The sequence below is a fragment of the Ctenopharyngodon idella genome, chromosome 24, assembly GCF_019924925.1.
Source record: "Ctenopharyngodon idella isolate HZGC_01 chromosome 24, HZGC01, whole genome shotgun sequence".
Taxonomy (NCBI): domain Eukaryota; kingdom Metazoa; phylum Chordata; class Actinopteri; order Cypriniformes; family Xenocyprididae; genus Ctenopharyngodon; species Ctenopharyngodon idella.
This window is the reverse complement of record NC_067243.1, coordinates 14,858,630-14,875,693: the sequence shown is the minus strand read 5'-3', so window position 1 is coordinate 14,875,693 and position 17,064 is coordinate 14,858,630. Positions and strand designations below refer to the sequence as shown.

At 35.4% G+C, this 17,064-nt stretch overlaps 1 protein-coding gene across 6 annotated transcripts in view; it reads left to right on the top strand.

Annotated features, from left to right (window-relative positions):
- Nucleotides 1-2,892: 2,892 nt before the first annotated feature.
- The window catches only part of erc1a (ELKS/RAB6-interacting/CAST family member 1a), a 28,500-nt gene continuing 14,328 nt past the window's right edge, over nucleotides 2,893-17,064 (top strand). The window contains exons 1-10 of one of the 6 annotated variants that reach the window (XR_007928303.1): nucleotides 2,893-3,107; nucleotides 4,458-5,298; nucleotides 10,051-10,428; nucleotides 11,649-11,723; nucleotides 13,255-13,410; nucleotides 13,496-13,663; nucleotides 13,743-13,910; nucleotides 15,317-15,454; nucleotides 15,644-15,784; nucleotides 16,151-16,291. Coding sequence is in view for 3 of the 6 variants with exons in the window: in XM_051884245.1 (XP_051740205.1) it covers nucleotides 4,612-5,298; nucleotides 10,051-10,428; nucleotides 11,649-11,723; nucleotides 13,255-13,410; nucleotides 13,496-13,663; nucleotides 13,743-13,910; nucleotides 15,317-15,454; nucleotides 15,644-15,784; nucleotides 16,151-16,291 (2,052 nt within the window). In the remaining 3 variants the exon portion in view is untranslated. The remainder of the gene's footprint in view (nucleotides 3,108-4,457; nucleotides 5,299-10,050; nucleotides 10,429-11,648; nucleotides 11,724-13,254; nucleotides 13,411-13,495; nucleotides 13,664-13,742; nucleotides 13,911-15,316; nucleotides 15,455-15,643; nucleotides 15,785-16,150; nucleotides 16,292-17,064) is intronic. The other 5 variants (XM_051884245.1, XR_007928302.1, XR_007928304.1 and 2 more) reach the window with 5 other exon arrangements.

Genomic DNA, 17,064 nt, shown 5'->3' with positions numbered 1-17,064 from the left:
TCATATTTTTCAAAATATCTTCTTTTGTGTTCAGCAGAAGAAAGAAATTCCAAAAAAAACCGGAAAAACCGGAAACCGAGGGTAACGCGGGTATGATGTCATTGATACAAGTCAACAAAATATATAACATTGTTCTACTGGTTTTTGGATATTTTAATCCAAACATTTTACATATTTTGCTTTTAAGTAGCTTGTCATTGATTTACATTACCAGCTATCAGAATGTCATCTTACATTTTGGCCATATAAATAACAACATCTGCATCAAATTGCATATTTTTGCTCCTTTTGGGCCTCTGGATAAAACTGATGTTTTTTTCCTTCTTGAGTATCCACCTTATTCCTGACTAGCCTACTGCGTTTCGAATAGAGTACCTCAGGGATGACGTGTTTTTGTAGGCCAACTCAGAAGTTAGCGGCGCACGGGTTCCCTCGATCCAAAGCCTATGCATTTTTCCCATAGACTTTTGGAAAATCGCAAAAAATAAGCTCTGTGTTTAACAAAGGGTTATGACACTTACACGTTTTGTCTATCAAGATAATCTTTACAAGTTAACACAACATTTATACATTTTGAAGCCTAAATAAAGTTGTCAGATATAAAAAGCTAACAGTAGGCTATACGGACTACAGCACACCATGGTCGCGGATCAACGTCACCACCACCAAGCTTTCTCAAACTTTATTTAGAAAACAACTTTATTTAAAAACATGCTTGCTGAATATGATCTGCACTGTGTTTGAGTACTTATCCACTTTTTCATGAGAAATGCTGTCCAAATGTCCTGTTTGTCATGATGACATCTAAAGTCCCTTTTAGCAATTTGTTAGCAACTGCCGTTTTTAAGACACAATAAAGGTTTAAAAAATCACAAGCAGGTTATAACTGGTGTGTTTTATGTCATAAATCAAAACGTGAAAATACTTAGAGGCTTTGTTATCCACAGACCTTATTTCAGGCGATTTAGCAAAAACCCATTCAAAAAACCCATTGACTTCGGGGCAATGGAAGCGGAAGTCCTAAAATGCTAACTCGCTTCCGGGTTTTGCCTACAAAAACACGTCATCCCTGAGGTACTCTATTATGGGTTTCACTTCCGGTTTGGGGAACTTCCATTTAAAAAGACTGAAACGAATTGTTTCAAATCATAAGGTTGCCCTACAAATAAAGCTTATCCGTCAATTTTTCTTTCATGTTTTATTTTTAGACATCATGAGAATAATGTAACGCTTGGTATTTTAACGTAACATGTTATAACAAGAATTTTTCTCCTCAAAGCCTCGCGTCTCTTTCCAGGTTTGTTTTCACAGGTAAATACAATTTATTATCTGTAAAAATGATGGAAATCACTTTGTAATAGTATCATGCAATGCTGAAGTTCATGAACATTTTTTATTAAGGCAACGTATATTACATAATACAAATAACCCGTCCGTTATTGCTGTGGAAAGAATCGCGCTTTTTCATGGCCTGTTGAAAGTACCTTGTTAATGCTTTTACACTTTTAAATGTCATTTTAATGTTCGTTGGTTGAAGGGTGAGTAAAATAATGTCATCTCATTGTACCCAGTTTAAAAATAAAACGTATTATTGCGTTCACTGACTGTTTACAGCTTAACGGAAGTTACACCCATAACTAGTCGCTAGCCAATTGCGTTCATGCAACACTGGAAAGTAATGTGATTGGCTGTTATCACTATAACGGTCACGTCAACACAAGCTTCAGACACGCCCTCCGTCAAGCGTTAACGTCGACGCCCCGTGTGAATGCTCTAGGCCCTGTCCCAAATGGCACACTTGTGGACTTACAATGACTGCCGCGTGCGCGTGTCCGTTAAGTCCACGAGACCATAGGGTGTTCCATTTGTCAATTTTAGGCTTCAGAAGGGTGCTCGCGAGCGCCCCCTTTGCGCCCTCGATGCGCATATCGATGCACTGGTGCGAGCTCCGCGGCAGACTTCTTCCCGACAGTCAAAGCGACGTTACGTCACGAATGTGCGGACTCGTAGGAAGGCCGTGAGTGTTTAGGGTGCCATTTGGGATAGGGCCCTAGTGTTTGCATAAGGCAATCTGATTGGCTGACGCCTGCGTTGGCTCTTGAAAAGTTGAGAAATCTTCAATGTCTGCCACTTGCAACGCGAGTGAAGCGATGCGACGGAACCCACAATTCAGTTCGGCAACGCACGACGTCACCCATTCAAAGTAAACGAGAAGCGTTAACGCCGACGCCCCGTGTGAATGCAGCGTAATTCGCGCAAAGCGTCATGGGGAGTAGGAATAAGGTGGATAAGCTCCATATTCTCTCTATATCATATATGAGCCATAAAAGCCTTAAGTATGATGCAAAACATAAAACAGCCTACATTATGCAAACTTTTTTTTTTTTTTTTTACATTTACTTTTAATATTAAGGTTCAATAAAGTGTTCCAAAAAATTTGATTCACGATAATACACTTAGCACCATATTTCACAGAAAAAAAGAAAACCAGGTTTGGTACAATGTGAGTGTGAGTAAATGCTGAAAGATTTGTCCATTTTGTGAGAACACTGTCCCTTTAAGAGGAATCAAACCTCAACTGGTGATTATCTCTGTTCTCTGTCTATAAACTGACTGGGAGGTGATAAAGTGTAGCTTAGAAATGTAGATGGTTTGAGGCAGGATGACTATTCGGAGATGCAAATAAAGATAATATTATACATAAGAAACAGATTTTTTAATTAACAGTATATATTTTGTCCAAATTTGTAAAAAAAAAAAAAAAAAAAAAAAAAAACATATATATATATATATATATGAAAATGTACACTACATACAGTGAATATCGTGAACGTGAACATTTTTTGTGAGAATTTTTTTTTTTTTTTTTTTTTTTAAATAAAATGACCTTCGTAGCATGGCGTTGGCATTTCAGAGGCGAGTGTTGTGAGCGCGCAGCGTAGGCGTTACGTCACTGAAGTCCTCCAGCTCTGGGAAGATGCTGGTGTATGTCTGCAAATAATAAAATCATAAAGCAATACAAAGAAAAATAGGCCGCTTCCTCTCTATCACACATCTCTTGGACAGACGGTCGTTACATATCGGATGAAATAGACCAGCCATACAAGGTAAATAGATTTTTTGAAAAAAAAAAAAAAAAACTATTGTGGTTTATAATAAAATAGTGAATGCTAGTATATGGTTACGGTTATTCAATATCTACATATATTGATATTCAAATAGCGCCTCTCATTTACTGTCGCATTTGCTGGACAGCTATTACTAACAAAAGAGGAGGCAAATGTGTTAAGCCATGCAATGGTGGAGAAGAAGGACATTGAGGGAGGATGCTCAGGATTGTGGCTGAGCGATTGCAGGGCTGAATTTTACGGAATATTAGGTTTATTATATATGTAATATAAATTGTATAAGAATTGTAGTCTGTAATTTTGCGCATTTGCAAGTCTCATTGACGTGGTGTGTGGGAAATGCCGACGCTTCTGGTTGGTTTGTCAACGCTGTGAGCAGCCTTCACCTAAATAGAACAACATTATTGAATCGACAGCGATGGACATTGAATATGTGTTTAGAGTATAAACCATTAGCCGAGTATCCCATAATAATGTTGGTAAAGCTGTTGTCATTAAATGTTTGATAACCTTGGAGTGTGAGCCTACATTAAAACCCCACCTTTCCTTCGATTCACTCATTCGGTGTGTAAATGGGAGATGCATTATTACATAGCTTGTGGATTATTTTTGTAGGCTATATGAGAGTAATTGTCTATAGCACGATCCAGATTACTATTAAGATATATAATAATAATGATATTAACAATAGTAATGTTAACGTATAAGTGTTGTGGGGGAAAAAGCTTAACATCACTGACTACACATATAGCTTTTTTAATCTCTGTTATTTGTTGAAACCACTGTAAAAATGTAGCTTTATTTGCTGCCTGGAATTGATTGTTTTGTACATTTTAAAGGACATTTTTAAACATTCTGTCCATTTAGAATATTTGAAGTCTCAATATGAACAATTGTAGCTATAATTATATCTAACTAAAGCAAATCATAGCTGTTAATAATGCACAAGATATCATAACACAATAAACACTAACACTAGATTTGATTATACAGCTCTCTGTGGTTTACCATCCTGGTAAATTTCGACTAGTTTTAGTGATTTTAGTGTTTTTAATCAAAAACCACTGCAAAACTAGCCTCTGAAACAGAGAATAGAGATATATGCCAGCTACAGGTCACTTTGGGTTTTGCATAGGCATTAAACCCATCCCAATATAAGCAGAGAATAAAATTTATGGAAATACATCAACTCTAGATACAATTACAAATCAATATATTGGAGGAATATCCCAACATTTGATCTATGTTTTGTGGTAGAGATATGTAATATAATGACATAATATAATGATGTGTGTTTTGAGGGTTTTTCCTTTTTATTTTATTTTACAGGCCACCATAGTTGCTCCATTTGAAAGAAAGGTACTGAAGACCGGCCTTTGCTTGACAGATGACATTTCTTATACATGAGATGACCTGGCCTGGTTATTAGCACATTTCCTCACATACATTTTTTTTGGTGGGTAAATTTAGCAAATTTACCAAAATGTACGGAAGTTCACGCTCGGTGAGCAAAATGGACAGTAATCACGGTGGGGGTAGAAACAACCAGGGCAACTCGGGTCGCTCGCCACGACTGCCTCGGTCACCCCGCATGGGCCACCGTCGCACCAACAGCATGGGGGGCAGTGGCGGAGGCCCGGGCGGCTCTGGAGGCAAAACGTTGTCCATGGAGAACATTCAATCTCTCAATGCCGCCTACGCTACGTCAGGGCCAATGTACATGAGCGACAACGAGGTCGCAATCGGCACCTCCTCTGACCTCCCTAAGAGTGGAGTAGCAACGGGACGCTTTGGAGGCAGCATCCCCTACGGGGTCCGGGGAACGGTTACAGGCAGCACACCTGACATGGCCATGGTGCCGGCAGTGTCGACCGACTCGATGGGCTTTGGAGGGGAGATCCATGCAGCTTCAACCGTTCCTCACTCCCTACGTCAAGCGAGGGACAACACCATCATGGAGCTCCAAGCCCAGCTCAAGGAGGTGCTGAGGGAGAACGAGCTCCTTCGGAAGGAGATTGAGGTGAAGGATAGCAAACTCAGCTCCTCCATGAGCTCCATCAAAAGCTTCTGGAGCCCAGAGCTGAAGAAGGAACGTGCGCTGCGCAAAGACGAGGCGTCCAAAATAGTAGTGTGGAAGGAGCAGTACCGTGCAGTGCAAGATGAGACACAGGTGGGTAAATCTGGCAAGATTTGCTTATTTTTTAAGTATAAGCAGTGTTGGGGAAATTTACTTTTAAAAGTAATACATTACAATATTGCGTTACTCCCTAAAAAGTAACTAACTGTGTTACTTAGTTACTTTTTATGGAAAGTAATGTGTTAACGTTACTTTTGCATTACTTTTTCTCACCTCGGCTGGGCTTGCTTGTTTGTTTTTTAATAACAAATAAAAAGTTATATTTTTGGCAAATGTAAAGGCCCTTTCACACCAAAAGTGAAATGAATACGCTTCAGGATGATCACAAGTATGATGTTTATCTAAAGTAATTTTTGCTTATTAGTATGGTTGAATTGGATAATCGAAGGTCAGCAGCAAAGAAACTGGTGAATAAAGTGAGGTTAAATACATAAAGTATATTTGTTTAATTTAATATATTTAATTATTGCAGGTTTGTACAATATTCTGAGTTTGCATTTCACTGTTTTTATTGATTTTGAGGAATGCTGACTATGTTTTTGATGAGTAAATGCTTACATTTAGTCTAGAACTACAATATCACGTCTGTACTTACTCATGATTTCTCTCAACATGGCGACAGGAGAGGTGTCAGTCAATGCATGGGAAAACAAAGTAACTTGCGTTGCTTATTTCAAAAAATGACTCAGTTGTAAATTTAAAAGTAATGCATTACTTTACTAGTTACTTGAAAAAAGTAATCTGATTACGTAACTCAAGTTACTTGTAATGCGTTACCTCCAACACTGAGTATAAGTGATATTTTATCGCTGATCAGAGAGTTGTTTTGTGGCTTCAGTGGTATTTAGACTTAAAGCATGTGTTTAAAGGAATCTAGATTTAAATTAGTATCCTAGATCAGTACTAAAAGGCACTGTATATCTATAAAAGTGTACGTCCAACTAAAAAATAGATTTACACTGATACAATTTGGATAAGTACATCCCATTTCGCATACTTTTTCACTATTCTCTGCCAAAACACAGCGAGGCATAGTACATGGTACTTCATCAACCAAAAAAAGGGCAGAATTTGTTGCATACTACCATACAACTCTATATACTTAAAGCAGAAATGGTAATAGTAATATGGCAGTATGCTATTCTGAATTCAACAAAAGTGTGGAACTTAAATGTGGACATTTTATGCACTAGATACAGGTAAATAATACTAAAATAACTGCACATCAGGTGCATTTGAAATGCCATTTCTTTCAAATGGAAAACCACAAATGCTTCTGTTTAATAATTTAATTTGAGACCACACTGCTCCTATAAAATGCACTAGAGTACATATTGAATAGTACAACATTTGGGAAACAACTTATTCAATTTATCAGCACATTATATATATATATATATATATATATATATATATATATATATAGTCACAATACTCATACTATTTTGCAGTATATAATATGCATACTGTGCTTAAAGTACTTATGTTTTAGTATGCACAGAATGCCTAGTGACTCCCTACATTTGCCAAAACATGCATTAAAAAGAGCACACTGTGCTCGGTACAGTGTAATAAATGTAATATGAGACATGATTTTTAATCTTTTTTAATCATTATTGAAGATCATTAGATTTTTTTAACAAAAAAAACATGCAAAATTTTGCTAATTTTAACAGGACATCACTAGCTTAATGTGACAACAGCATAGCATGGTACTGTTTAAAATGTTTATCTTCAGAATGCATATTGTCAAGCATGCTATTTTTAAAATAGCAAGCAGTATACAGTATATACTGCTCAGTATTCAGTAATCAGTGCAATAGTTTTCCATTCCAAACACTGCCTTGAAATGCATGCGTCAGGTAGAACTGACCAGCTTAAACTAGTTAAGACCAGCAAACCGTCTTAGTCTAACTATTTATAGACGCATTTTTATTGCATCAATGCATTTTCATAGATTCATAGGTGTGAAAATTGCGTGATTAAAGATCCAGCTCATCTTCAAACGAGCAGGAAAAGTCTACCTCCGCTGTGAGGTGACGCTAATGGCCAATCCTGAAATGGACATCCTGGTCCTGCTGTGTACGGCTCACTGCACTGCCTGAATTTCTGCAAGCCACAATATGCTCGATGAGCAATACATCTGAGCTAATTAAGAATCAAACTCTGTTTTCAGAAATTCAATGGTCCTTTTAAATGTACGTTGAGATACTAAGATGGGTTTTTGTAGCAGTGACAGTGGCATTGCCCTCCATCTATGTTGCGTTTGAAACACTCTCCTTATTTGAATGATTAGCTTCAACCATGATTCACTGCAACATGGCTGTCATGACAGATTCCCAGACGATGGGGCGTACAGCACTAAGCAAATGACAGCTTGGTTATTCACTAGCATAATCAGCATTATCACGCTCCTCACACTGTTCGCTTGAGATTGAAATTAACACATGAATCATCAGAGAGCTTTGACTCTTAGTTTGCGTTATTTGGTGATTCTTGGCAAGTCGTTTTGTGCCTGTTTGGCTTAATGAGATCTTACCATTAATTATGGCACAGTTGTGTATGTGTGTGTATGATTAAGAAAATGTATAATTACTGTTGTTTAGTTGCCTTTTGGCTGCCATCATGCTTGTAACATAGTTGCATTGGCGTGGATGAATTTGGAGTAAAGAAAAGTGTGAGAGATGACAAAATTAACACACACTCACACACACCACCACCAAGTGCGTGATGGATTGTAGATAAAAAGCTTCTTAAAGTCGTAGATCACCACAAAATGAAAATTGACACACTTGTTCGAGACCTATGCCACTATGCCACTTTCTTCTGTGTAACACAAAAGGAAAGTTAAAAAATTGTACCGGTTGCTCTTTAGATGGTCAGTGAATTGGGACTAAGGTTTTTAAGCTTCAAAAATATTTCTATATTCAACATATATCTTGGAAAATAAATATTCCAAGTCTTCTGAAGCCATATGATTGCTTTGTGTGAGATAGAGATTGAAATTTAAGCTGTTATCCACTGAAAATCCACTCTAGAGCTCCTTGACAAATTAATGAATCTTTCTTTTTAGTCAGATCTTTTCGATGAATCACTTGATCTAGTTCACAGTACCAGTCTTAAAGGATTAGTTAACTTCAGAATTAAAATTTCCTGATAATTTACTCACCCCCATGTCATCCAAGATTTTTATGTCTTTCTTTCTTCAGTTGAAAGGAAATGAAGGTTTATGAGGAAAACGTTCCAGCATTTTTCTCCATATAGCGGACTTCAACAGGGTTCAATGGGTTGAAGGTCCAAATTGCAGTTTCAGTGCAGCTTCAAAGGGCTCTACAAGATCCCAACTGAGGAATAAGGGTCTTATCTAGCGAAACAATCGGTCATTCTCTAAAAACAAAACAAAAAAAAACAACTTTTTAACCACAAATGCTCGTCTTGCACTGCTCTGCGATGCGCCACGCATTACGCAATCACGTTGGAAAGGTCACACATAGGCGACTGACCCAGTTCTTGAGTTAAATCAAAGTCCCTTTAAGACAAGTCATTTCACTCGGCGGCCATCTTTGAAACGCCTCTCGGGCATACAAGTGCAGCTCCTATCTCTTTGAATGGGGAAACATCAAATTCTCCAAAGCTGTTTGCCAAGCTTTCGATTAAATTTCATATTTGAAATCACCAGTGAAATCTGACAACAACTGTCTCATAAATTTTGTTTCTAAACGCTCGAATCATGACAAAAAATTTTATTTTTCAGGCTGGATCAAGCTAATGCGCAGATCTAAATGCGCGTCTCTTGTGCCTTATTTCGGAGGCGCGCCTCTGACTGTTTCTATAGGAACCGGAGCTTCTAACGGCCGCTGCAGTGACGCGATGACTTTACCAATCGGCGATTGGCTCTTATTTAGAAGGCGGGACTTATTCCACCATATTGCGCGTTGCACTTTCTCCCATTCAAAGCAGTAGGAGTGACGCGTCTTGTGTTATTCTATAGTCTTTGGTTCAACTCACTGAATCAATGAGTCAGTATGCTCTTAATTGGAGGGGAAAATTATCAGTGAGTAACAACTAAAATTTAGGTTTGTTCCTCACACAAAGCTGGCTTCAGAAAACTTGGAATCTAGTGCAGAAGTCATTTTATTTAGTTAGTTTTAGTGATTTTAGTACTTCAACTTAAAGTTGAAGATCATTCAAGATTTTGAAGTTTAAGTTTTTCATTTAATATTTGTATTTTGTTATATTGCAGCTTTATTTCAATCAACGAAAACAATTATTATATTTTAGTTGTAGTTAACAATGACATGGACATCTTTTATGATGCTTTCAAGCCTGAAAACCTCAGTCTTTGTTAATTGTAATTGCATGGAAAAGAACAGGATGTTACAGGCAGGACTAAAACCTGCATCATCTACATGAGCACCACAGCACAACATCTCAGGAGAATATGCACTAAATATTGCTCCATCTGAGCTGTTTTTACCAATTCAAGTTGTAGTAGTAGTAGTTACAAATGAGATGTTTACATCACAACTGTTCTCAGTAATTACTCATGTCACTGCTTGTATGAAAGATGATACTATAGATTGAACTGTATTCACCGATGAATAAAGAGATGGTTTCTGTGGGATGCTTTTATAAATAATAGGATTATAGCTGATAAACTTTGATTTCTTGAAGTCTCCCTTATATCAGTTCCAAAATCTACCAACAGTCAATGTCACTAAGCTATTTCTGTTTTTAAACATTTTTAAATGAATTGTAAGTAAATGATCCTCTTGTCTATCACAGCACCTGCAGACAACCGTGCAAGCGCTGCAAGCCGAGCTGCGCATCCAGCGTGACTTGAACCAGCTGCTCCAGCCACCTGGGGAGCCACTGGCCTGTGAGCCCAGCGAGGAGCAGGAAAGGCAGGCTCGAGAGCTGTTTTTGCTCCGCCGTACCTTGGAGGAGATGGAGGTTCGCATGGAGACCCAGCGGCAGACGCTAGCTGCTCGTGATGACTCTGTCAAAAAGCTCCTGGAGATGTTGCACAGCAAGGGACCCTCGGCTAAAGCCAGTGAAGAGGACCATGAGCGCACACGTCGCCTCGCAGATGCTGAGATGCACGCGCACCACCTGGAGAACCTTCTAGAACAGCGTGATAAAGAGCTAGCGGCTTTGAGAGAGGTGTGTGATAACTAGAGTTAAAAATACAAATTACAAAATATGAAAATTATATAATTTTTTTTTTTAAAAACTGTTATATATGGCACTTTACATGAATAGGGAAAAATTTGGTCCACTATTGTTTAAAAAAATATAACTTTTTTTTTTAAAAATTACATTCAAATTACATATAAAAATTTATAAAATAATTATATATATATATATATATATATATATATATATATATATTATTTATTTTTATATATATTATGCCATTTAATGTTAAGTCATAACCTTGATATAATCTTTTATATTCACATTTAAAAATATTTTTAATTTTAATTTCCAAAAACGTACTGTTTAGCTCTTTGTGCAAAACCCTGTTACTAGATGATTTTCCCTATTACAAAAATGTCAAGCTCAACCACTCAACCCTATTACCCAAGTTATTGTAAGACAAAATTATCAAACATATAATTTTCTTTCACATATATATATATATATATATATATATATATATATATATACACATATATTTGTATATGAACATTTGGTCCTAAACTCGCTAAACTGAACTAAATATAGGCTAAATTTGCAACCCTGTTACTTGCAACCAATACTCACTTTAGTATTATGTTGTTGTTTTTTTATTTTAGAAAATAAGTTTATTTATATATGTTTATGCATATGTTTATTGTTACAAAATAAATTCAAACAAATTGTGGTTCATTTTTAAACTGTATTTTGACATAAAATAGTTTGGTTAACTTGGGTAACAGGGTTGCAAAAATGACAATCCTCAAAATGAATAGCAAATAAAACATCTTATACAATATTTAGTACGACCTCCTGAGGTTGACGACCAACATTTTCTGAAGGTTAAGCACCTCCTTTCACTGAACATGTGCTGAAAAGTGCCATATACAGTCAATTGACTGCAGTGAATTAAAGCAGAAAGACTATTATAATGAAAGACTAATACAATGCACCATTATACAACATTCAGTCACATAATGACGGCAGCTATTCTCCTCAAAGCACAAAAAAGTAGGATACTTAATTGAACTAGATAGCAGGAGACCCTATTTGTACTTATAATAGAGTACAGCTCCTGCAATGTGATGGAGAATTCAGCCAAAACTAAACAGTGCTGCTCTCCCTCAAGGTATGATGACATATCTGAGAGCTCTATTTCTGGCACTGGTGTGAACGAAGTGCCAACCATGTGTCTTTAATTCCAGGAGCTGCATCGCCGCCTCGAGGGGACGCCAGAGACTACGAAAACCAAAGCTCTTCAGACTGTAATTGAGATGAAGGTATAGCTCCTATTTTAATTAATGTGTTAATCTGTGATGTCACATTTTTCTTTTGTCTATCTGGGCATTAAAAGCACATACAAATTGATGTAAAATATTAAACAATATTTTGTACTATACTATTATAAAGCTTAAAACCCTTGTGAAAAAACAGTACACTTTAGCATACTTTAAAAAAAAGAGAAAGAATATACTTAAGTGTGAACTGAACTTAATGTATTTGGACACCTAATTGCATGCTAACTGCAATTTAATGAAAATGCATTATAGTTTAAATTTAAATTAAATGCAATTAGCTTTAACTCAATTAAATTAACTTTAGAGTGCTTTTTTGACCTAATTAAGTAGGACTTAAGTACATCTTTATATGTATTTTCATAATTACAAATATAGTTAAAGTGAAATATGGTTAAAGTGTACTGCTGAATTTATTGACAAATAGTCATTTCTATTGAAACTTTTATGTCATGTATTTAAATATATTTGTAATTGCACATTAGTAATGATAGTAAGTACATTTAAAATATACTGATTTTAAATGAAATATTGCATAACACAAAAAAATTATAATCAAGTGATTTACGTGTCTGTCAACACAAAAAAAATGTAATCTTTAAAGCGTTACAAAAAATGTATTAAAAAATAATACTTTTAATTTGACATTATTACAAAGTGCACTTTTTAACAGTGCACTTAAGTGTGTTAAGAAACAAACTCTTACATACAGTCAAACCAATATTTATTCAGACATCTTGAACATTTCATTCATTAATATAGTTTATTCACTATATTTAAAATAAAATGGTAATAAAATATGATAAGATCTCAGAGTTAAACTGTGTCAGAATAAAATAATCTTAATTATGTCAGATAACACTTAAGCAAAACATGGTCAGGTCAAAGTGTCTGAATAATTTTTGGTTCCAAATTTTTATCAATTTTACTGGTAGTCCACTGTATGAAGAATTTTTGGGTATAATATGTCACAGTTATAGTTTTGGGTATAATATGTCTCTTCCAAGCCAGGATATTTTTTAAATATATCTCCGATTATGTTAATCTAAAAGAAGATAGTCACATACACCTAGGATGGCTTGAGGGTGAGTAAATCAAGGGATAATTTTTATTTCTGGGTGAACTAACCCTTTAAGTGTCCTTTTATTTCAATAATATTATATTATCTGTAAATACAGTTTTTTAAAAACATACTAATAGCATCTATAAGTCCACTACAAGTGCACATTCGGTACAATTAAGAGCACTTTTTCAGTAGAGTAGCTCAGCAAAAGATGAAAATTCTGTCATCGTTTACTCGCCCTCATGTTGTTTCAGACCTGTATGATTTTCTTTCTTCTGACGATGATATTAGGCAGGATGTATGTTTCATATAATGAAAATAAACAGTGACTAAAAATGGCACAACAGAAAAGTATCATTAAAGTAAACCTTGCGTATTTTCAAATTTGGCACATTGTGATTGGTTGACATTATCGACATCAAACCTATAACCTCATTTTGACACGTGTCTCAGGATTCTCAGATCAGTTCTCTAGAGCGGGGCCTCAGGGAGCTTGAGGATCAGGTCATGATGCTCCGATCCAGTAGCATGCTCAGCTGTGAAGAACGGCAGGAGGAGGCCAAGCAGATGGAGGTCTACCGCAACCACACCAAGTTCATGAAGAACAAGGTACTGCATGGTCTGCTTTAGAAGAACAGATCTGGATTAGTCTCACATATATGAATAACAAATATTGAATAATTCTTTCATGTAGATGGACCAAGTTAAGCAAGACCTTTCCAGGAAGGACACCCAGCTCCTCGGCTTGCAGACCAAGCTGGAAACCCTGACTAACCAGTTCTCTGACAGCAAACAGCATATTGAAGTGCTCAAAGAGTCTCTGACTGCCAAAGAACAACGTGCTGCTATTCTACAGACAGAGGTAGTAGAGCACACCAGTGGTTAGTCTTCAGCCATCACACCGTCAGATTCTCTGACCACTGCACACAACTGCTTTGCAGGTGGATGCTCTGAGGTTGCGTCTGGAGGAGAAGGAGACCATGTTAAACAAAAAGAGTAAGCAAATCCAGGAAATGTCTGAAGAAAAGAGCACACTCAACGGAGAAATCCATGATCTGAAGGACATGCTGGATGTCAAGGAGCGTAAAGTCAACGTCCTTCAGAAAAAAGTGAGGGCATGATTCACCAGTGAAACGTGTCTTTATTTTACATTTCATTACAGGAAACCATTGATGACAACGAACAAAATGTTCTCTTATTACACGTGTCAGTTACAAAATACATAAAAAATACATCTACGAGAACCTAATGAATAATCAAAACTGATTTACAATACTGATGACAGAGACTGATTTAAAAAAAAAAAAAAAAAAAAAAAAAAATATATATATATATATATATATATATATATATATAATTATAAAAATAATAAATAGTTAAAAAAAAACAACAACACACAACAATTTTAATATATAAAATAAAATAAAGAAAATAAGTTAAAAGAAAACTGATATACTGTTAAACTGATAAAGATCATTCATACACTGATTTAAAGTTTAAAAATTAATATATATTATATATATATAAAATTATAAAAATAAATAATGGTACAAAAATAAACATAACAACAATAATAATATATACAAAAAATGGAGGAAAAAAAATAAAAATAAATAAATAATAAAAGAAAAATTATAAAAATAAACAAACAACCAAACAACAATACTACTAAAAATAATAATAATAAATTAATAAAATAAATTAATTAATTAATAAAAATACAAATGACGACTTATTCAACTTATTCTGTCTCCTAGGCTAATATTCTTGTTCCCTATATAACTTTAACAAAGAACATTAACAAAGAACAAAAATATGTATGTATTGGTTATTGTTCTAATTATTATTTATTATATTTTATTTTATTTATTTATTTTTATGTGTTGGTGATGGGTATTACCACAAAAGAAAAAAGAAAAAGAAAAAAAAACCTGAAAGGAAGAGGAAAGTAGAATGAAAAATGAGGAAAAATATTGGTAAAAAATATTATGTCTTTAAAGGAATTGATTATTTGTATAATTGTATTAAACGTGCTTGAATTAAAAGACATAATAAAGTATAAAACAAAAATAAGAAAGATTAAAACAATCCTGAGTAATATGACTTCCAAAATACAACGATTTAACAATAATTTCCACCAAATTTCCAAATTATCACAGTTATTGTTACTGTAAAACCATAGTAAATTAATATAGGGTTTATTACAACAACAATAACTATATTAATGGTATTTTTGCATAAACAAATTGTAGATTATTTTTTGAATGTGCACATCAAGGATTTTTTACATTGAAAGTAAAATCAATTTGAAGTCCAAATGATCCAGGTCTATAAATATGTATCATACATGTAGGTGAGTTGCTAAAGTATAGAAACATTTTTTTATACTTTGAACATGAATTACTAAATGGGGTAAAGTGTGTTAGATGCCTAGGGGCAAGCTGTGTTCAAATGTAGGAAATACTATTAAAAATTCACTACATTAAAATTTTGGCTGTATATAAAACTGTTTCAGATTGAAAACCTGCAGGAGCAGCTGAGGGATAAAGAGAAGCAGATGAGCAGCCTTAGAGAGAGGGTGAAGTCCCTACAGACAGACACCTCTAACACAGACACAGCCCTCACTACACTGGAGGACTCGCTGGCTGAGAAGGTGAGGATCAACTCTAGAGGACGCTATAACACACCACCAGACTACAGGACAAATCATTGGTGCACTTCCAAATGGCATCAGCGTGGTCATAATCTGAGTCGGAACATCTGTGCTTAGTTATAAACATTTCATGTTCGTTGTATATGCTGTCTTTTTGGCACTGTGTTTAATGTATCCATTTCTAAACAGGAACGTATTATTGAGCGTCTGAAGGAGCAACGTGACCGCGAGGAGCGAGAGAAAGCAGAGGAGCTGGATAACAGTAAAAAAGAGCTGAGGGAGTTAAAGGAGAAAGTCAGCATGCTGCAGGGAGATCTGTCAGACCGAGAGGTTAGAGATCAACAAACAGAAAAGCCATTATAAGCACATTACATGATTATAACTTATTATTTATTCATCATGGGCCACAATGTGTGTATTTTTATTAGATTTTTTTTTGCTGAAAAACAAGACAAATTACTGATTAAGAAAATAATTTTACATTTATCACAAGAATAAGGTCAGTCTTGATTTCTCCAATATGTGTAATGAAATATTTTAAAAAGAGAAATCTACTCATAAGTAAGGGGGTCAACCTCGATACATACTTACAAGCATATATCCTATGTGACATGAGATTGCCATGAGATTCTAAAGGAACATAAAATTGTTTGTATGTTTGTATACTTTGGACCTCAATGCTAAGTTTGGTTTCAGACATCTCTGCTGGACCTCAAAGAGCATGCATCGTCGCTGGCCTCATCTGGCCTGAAGAAAGACTCCAAACTGAAAAGCCTAGAGATCGCCCTTGAGCAGAGGAGGGAGGAATGCACTAAGCTTGAGAACCAACTGAAGAAGGTAAACGAGAGCGTCCTAATTAGCTGGATCTCAATATTTGCTTACCATCCACTTGAGAAAAGATTGTAAACGTCCTAAATCACATTACGTTAGTAGTGTGTAAGCAATGTTCTTTAAATGGCATACTTTTTACAAATGCGATTTCCAGACCTGAAGTCGTCTTAAAAAGGTCATGGAAATTAGATAACATAAAATGGTTTGGTAATTTTTTTTTGCTCTTCTATAAAGTATTTAATTGGCTAGATATTGCTTTTGTAAGTGTTTTTGTGGAGATAAATTGTAGTGTAAAAATATATTGGAAATGTTTTTCACCAAAACAGATATAATCATTTAAAGGGATTCAACCCAAAAAATTCTCACCCTTGTTTGTCATTCTAAACTTTATTTCTTCTGTGGAAAGAAGATATTTTGAAGAATGTTGTCAACTAAACAGCTTCATTTCCCATTGATTTTATTGTATGGACAAAAAAATACAATAGAAGTTAATTGGAACCCAAACTGTTTGGTTAAAGCTGCAGTCCGTAAGTTTTGCCTCTTTGTCGCCATCTCTGTTTGAAACCTGCAATTGCAGTTATTTGTGGAATTATCATCTTTACGTGGGTTGTGCATCGGCACGGCTCCTCAGCGCGGATGAATCTAATGTTTGTTGTCAGTCACCTCACCTGTGGATACTGTACTTCAGAATCACAGATTTTAGTCTTGGAAGTATGAACAAAATAAAAATTTTCACTAGAAAATGTCATCTGAACAAGTAACATGTCTGCCACTTTTGT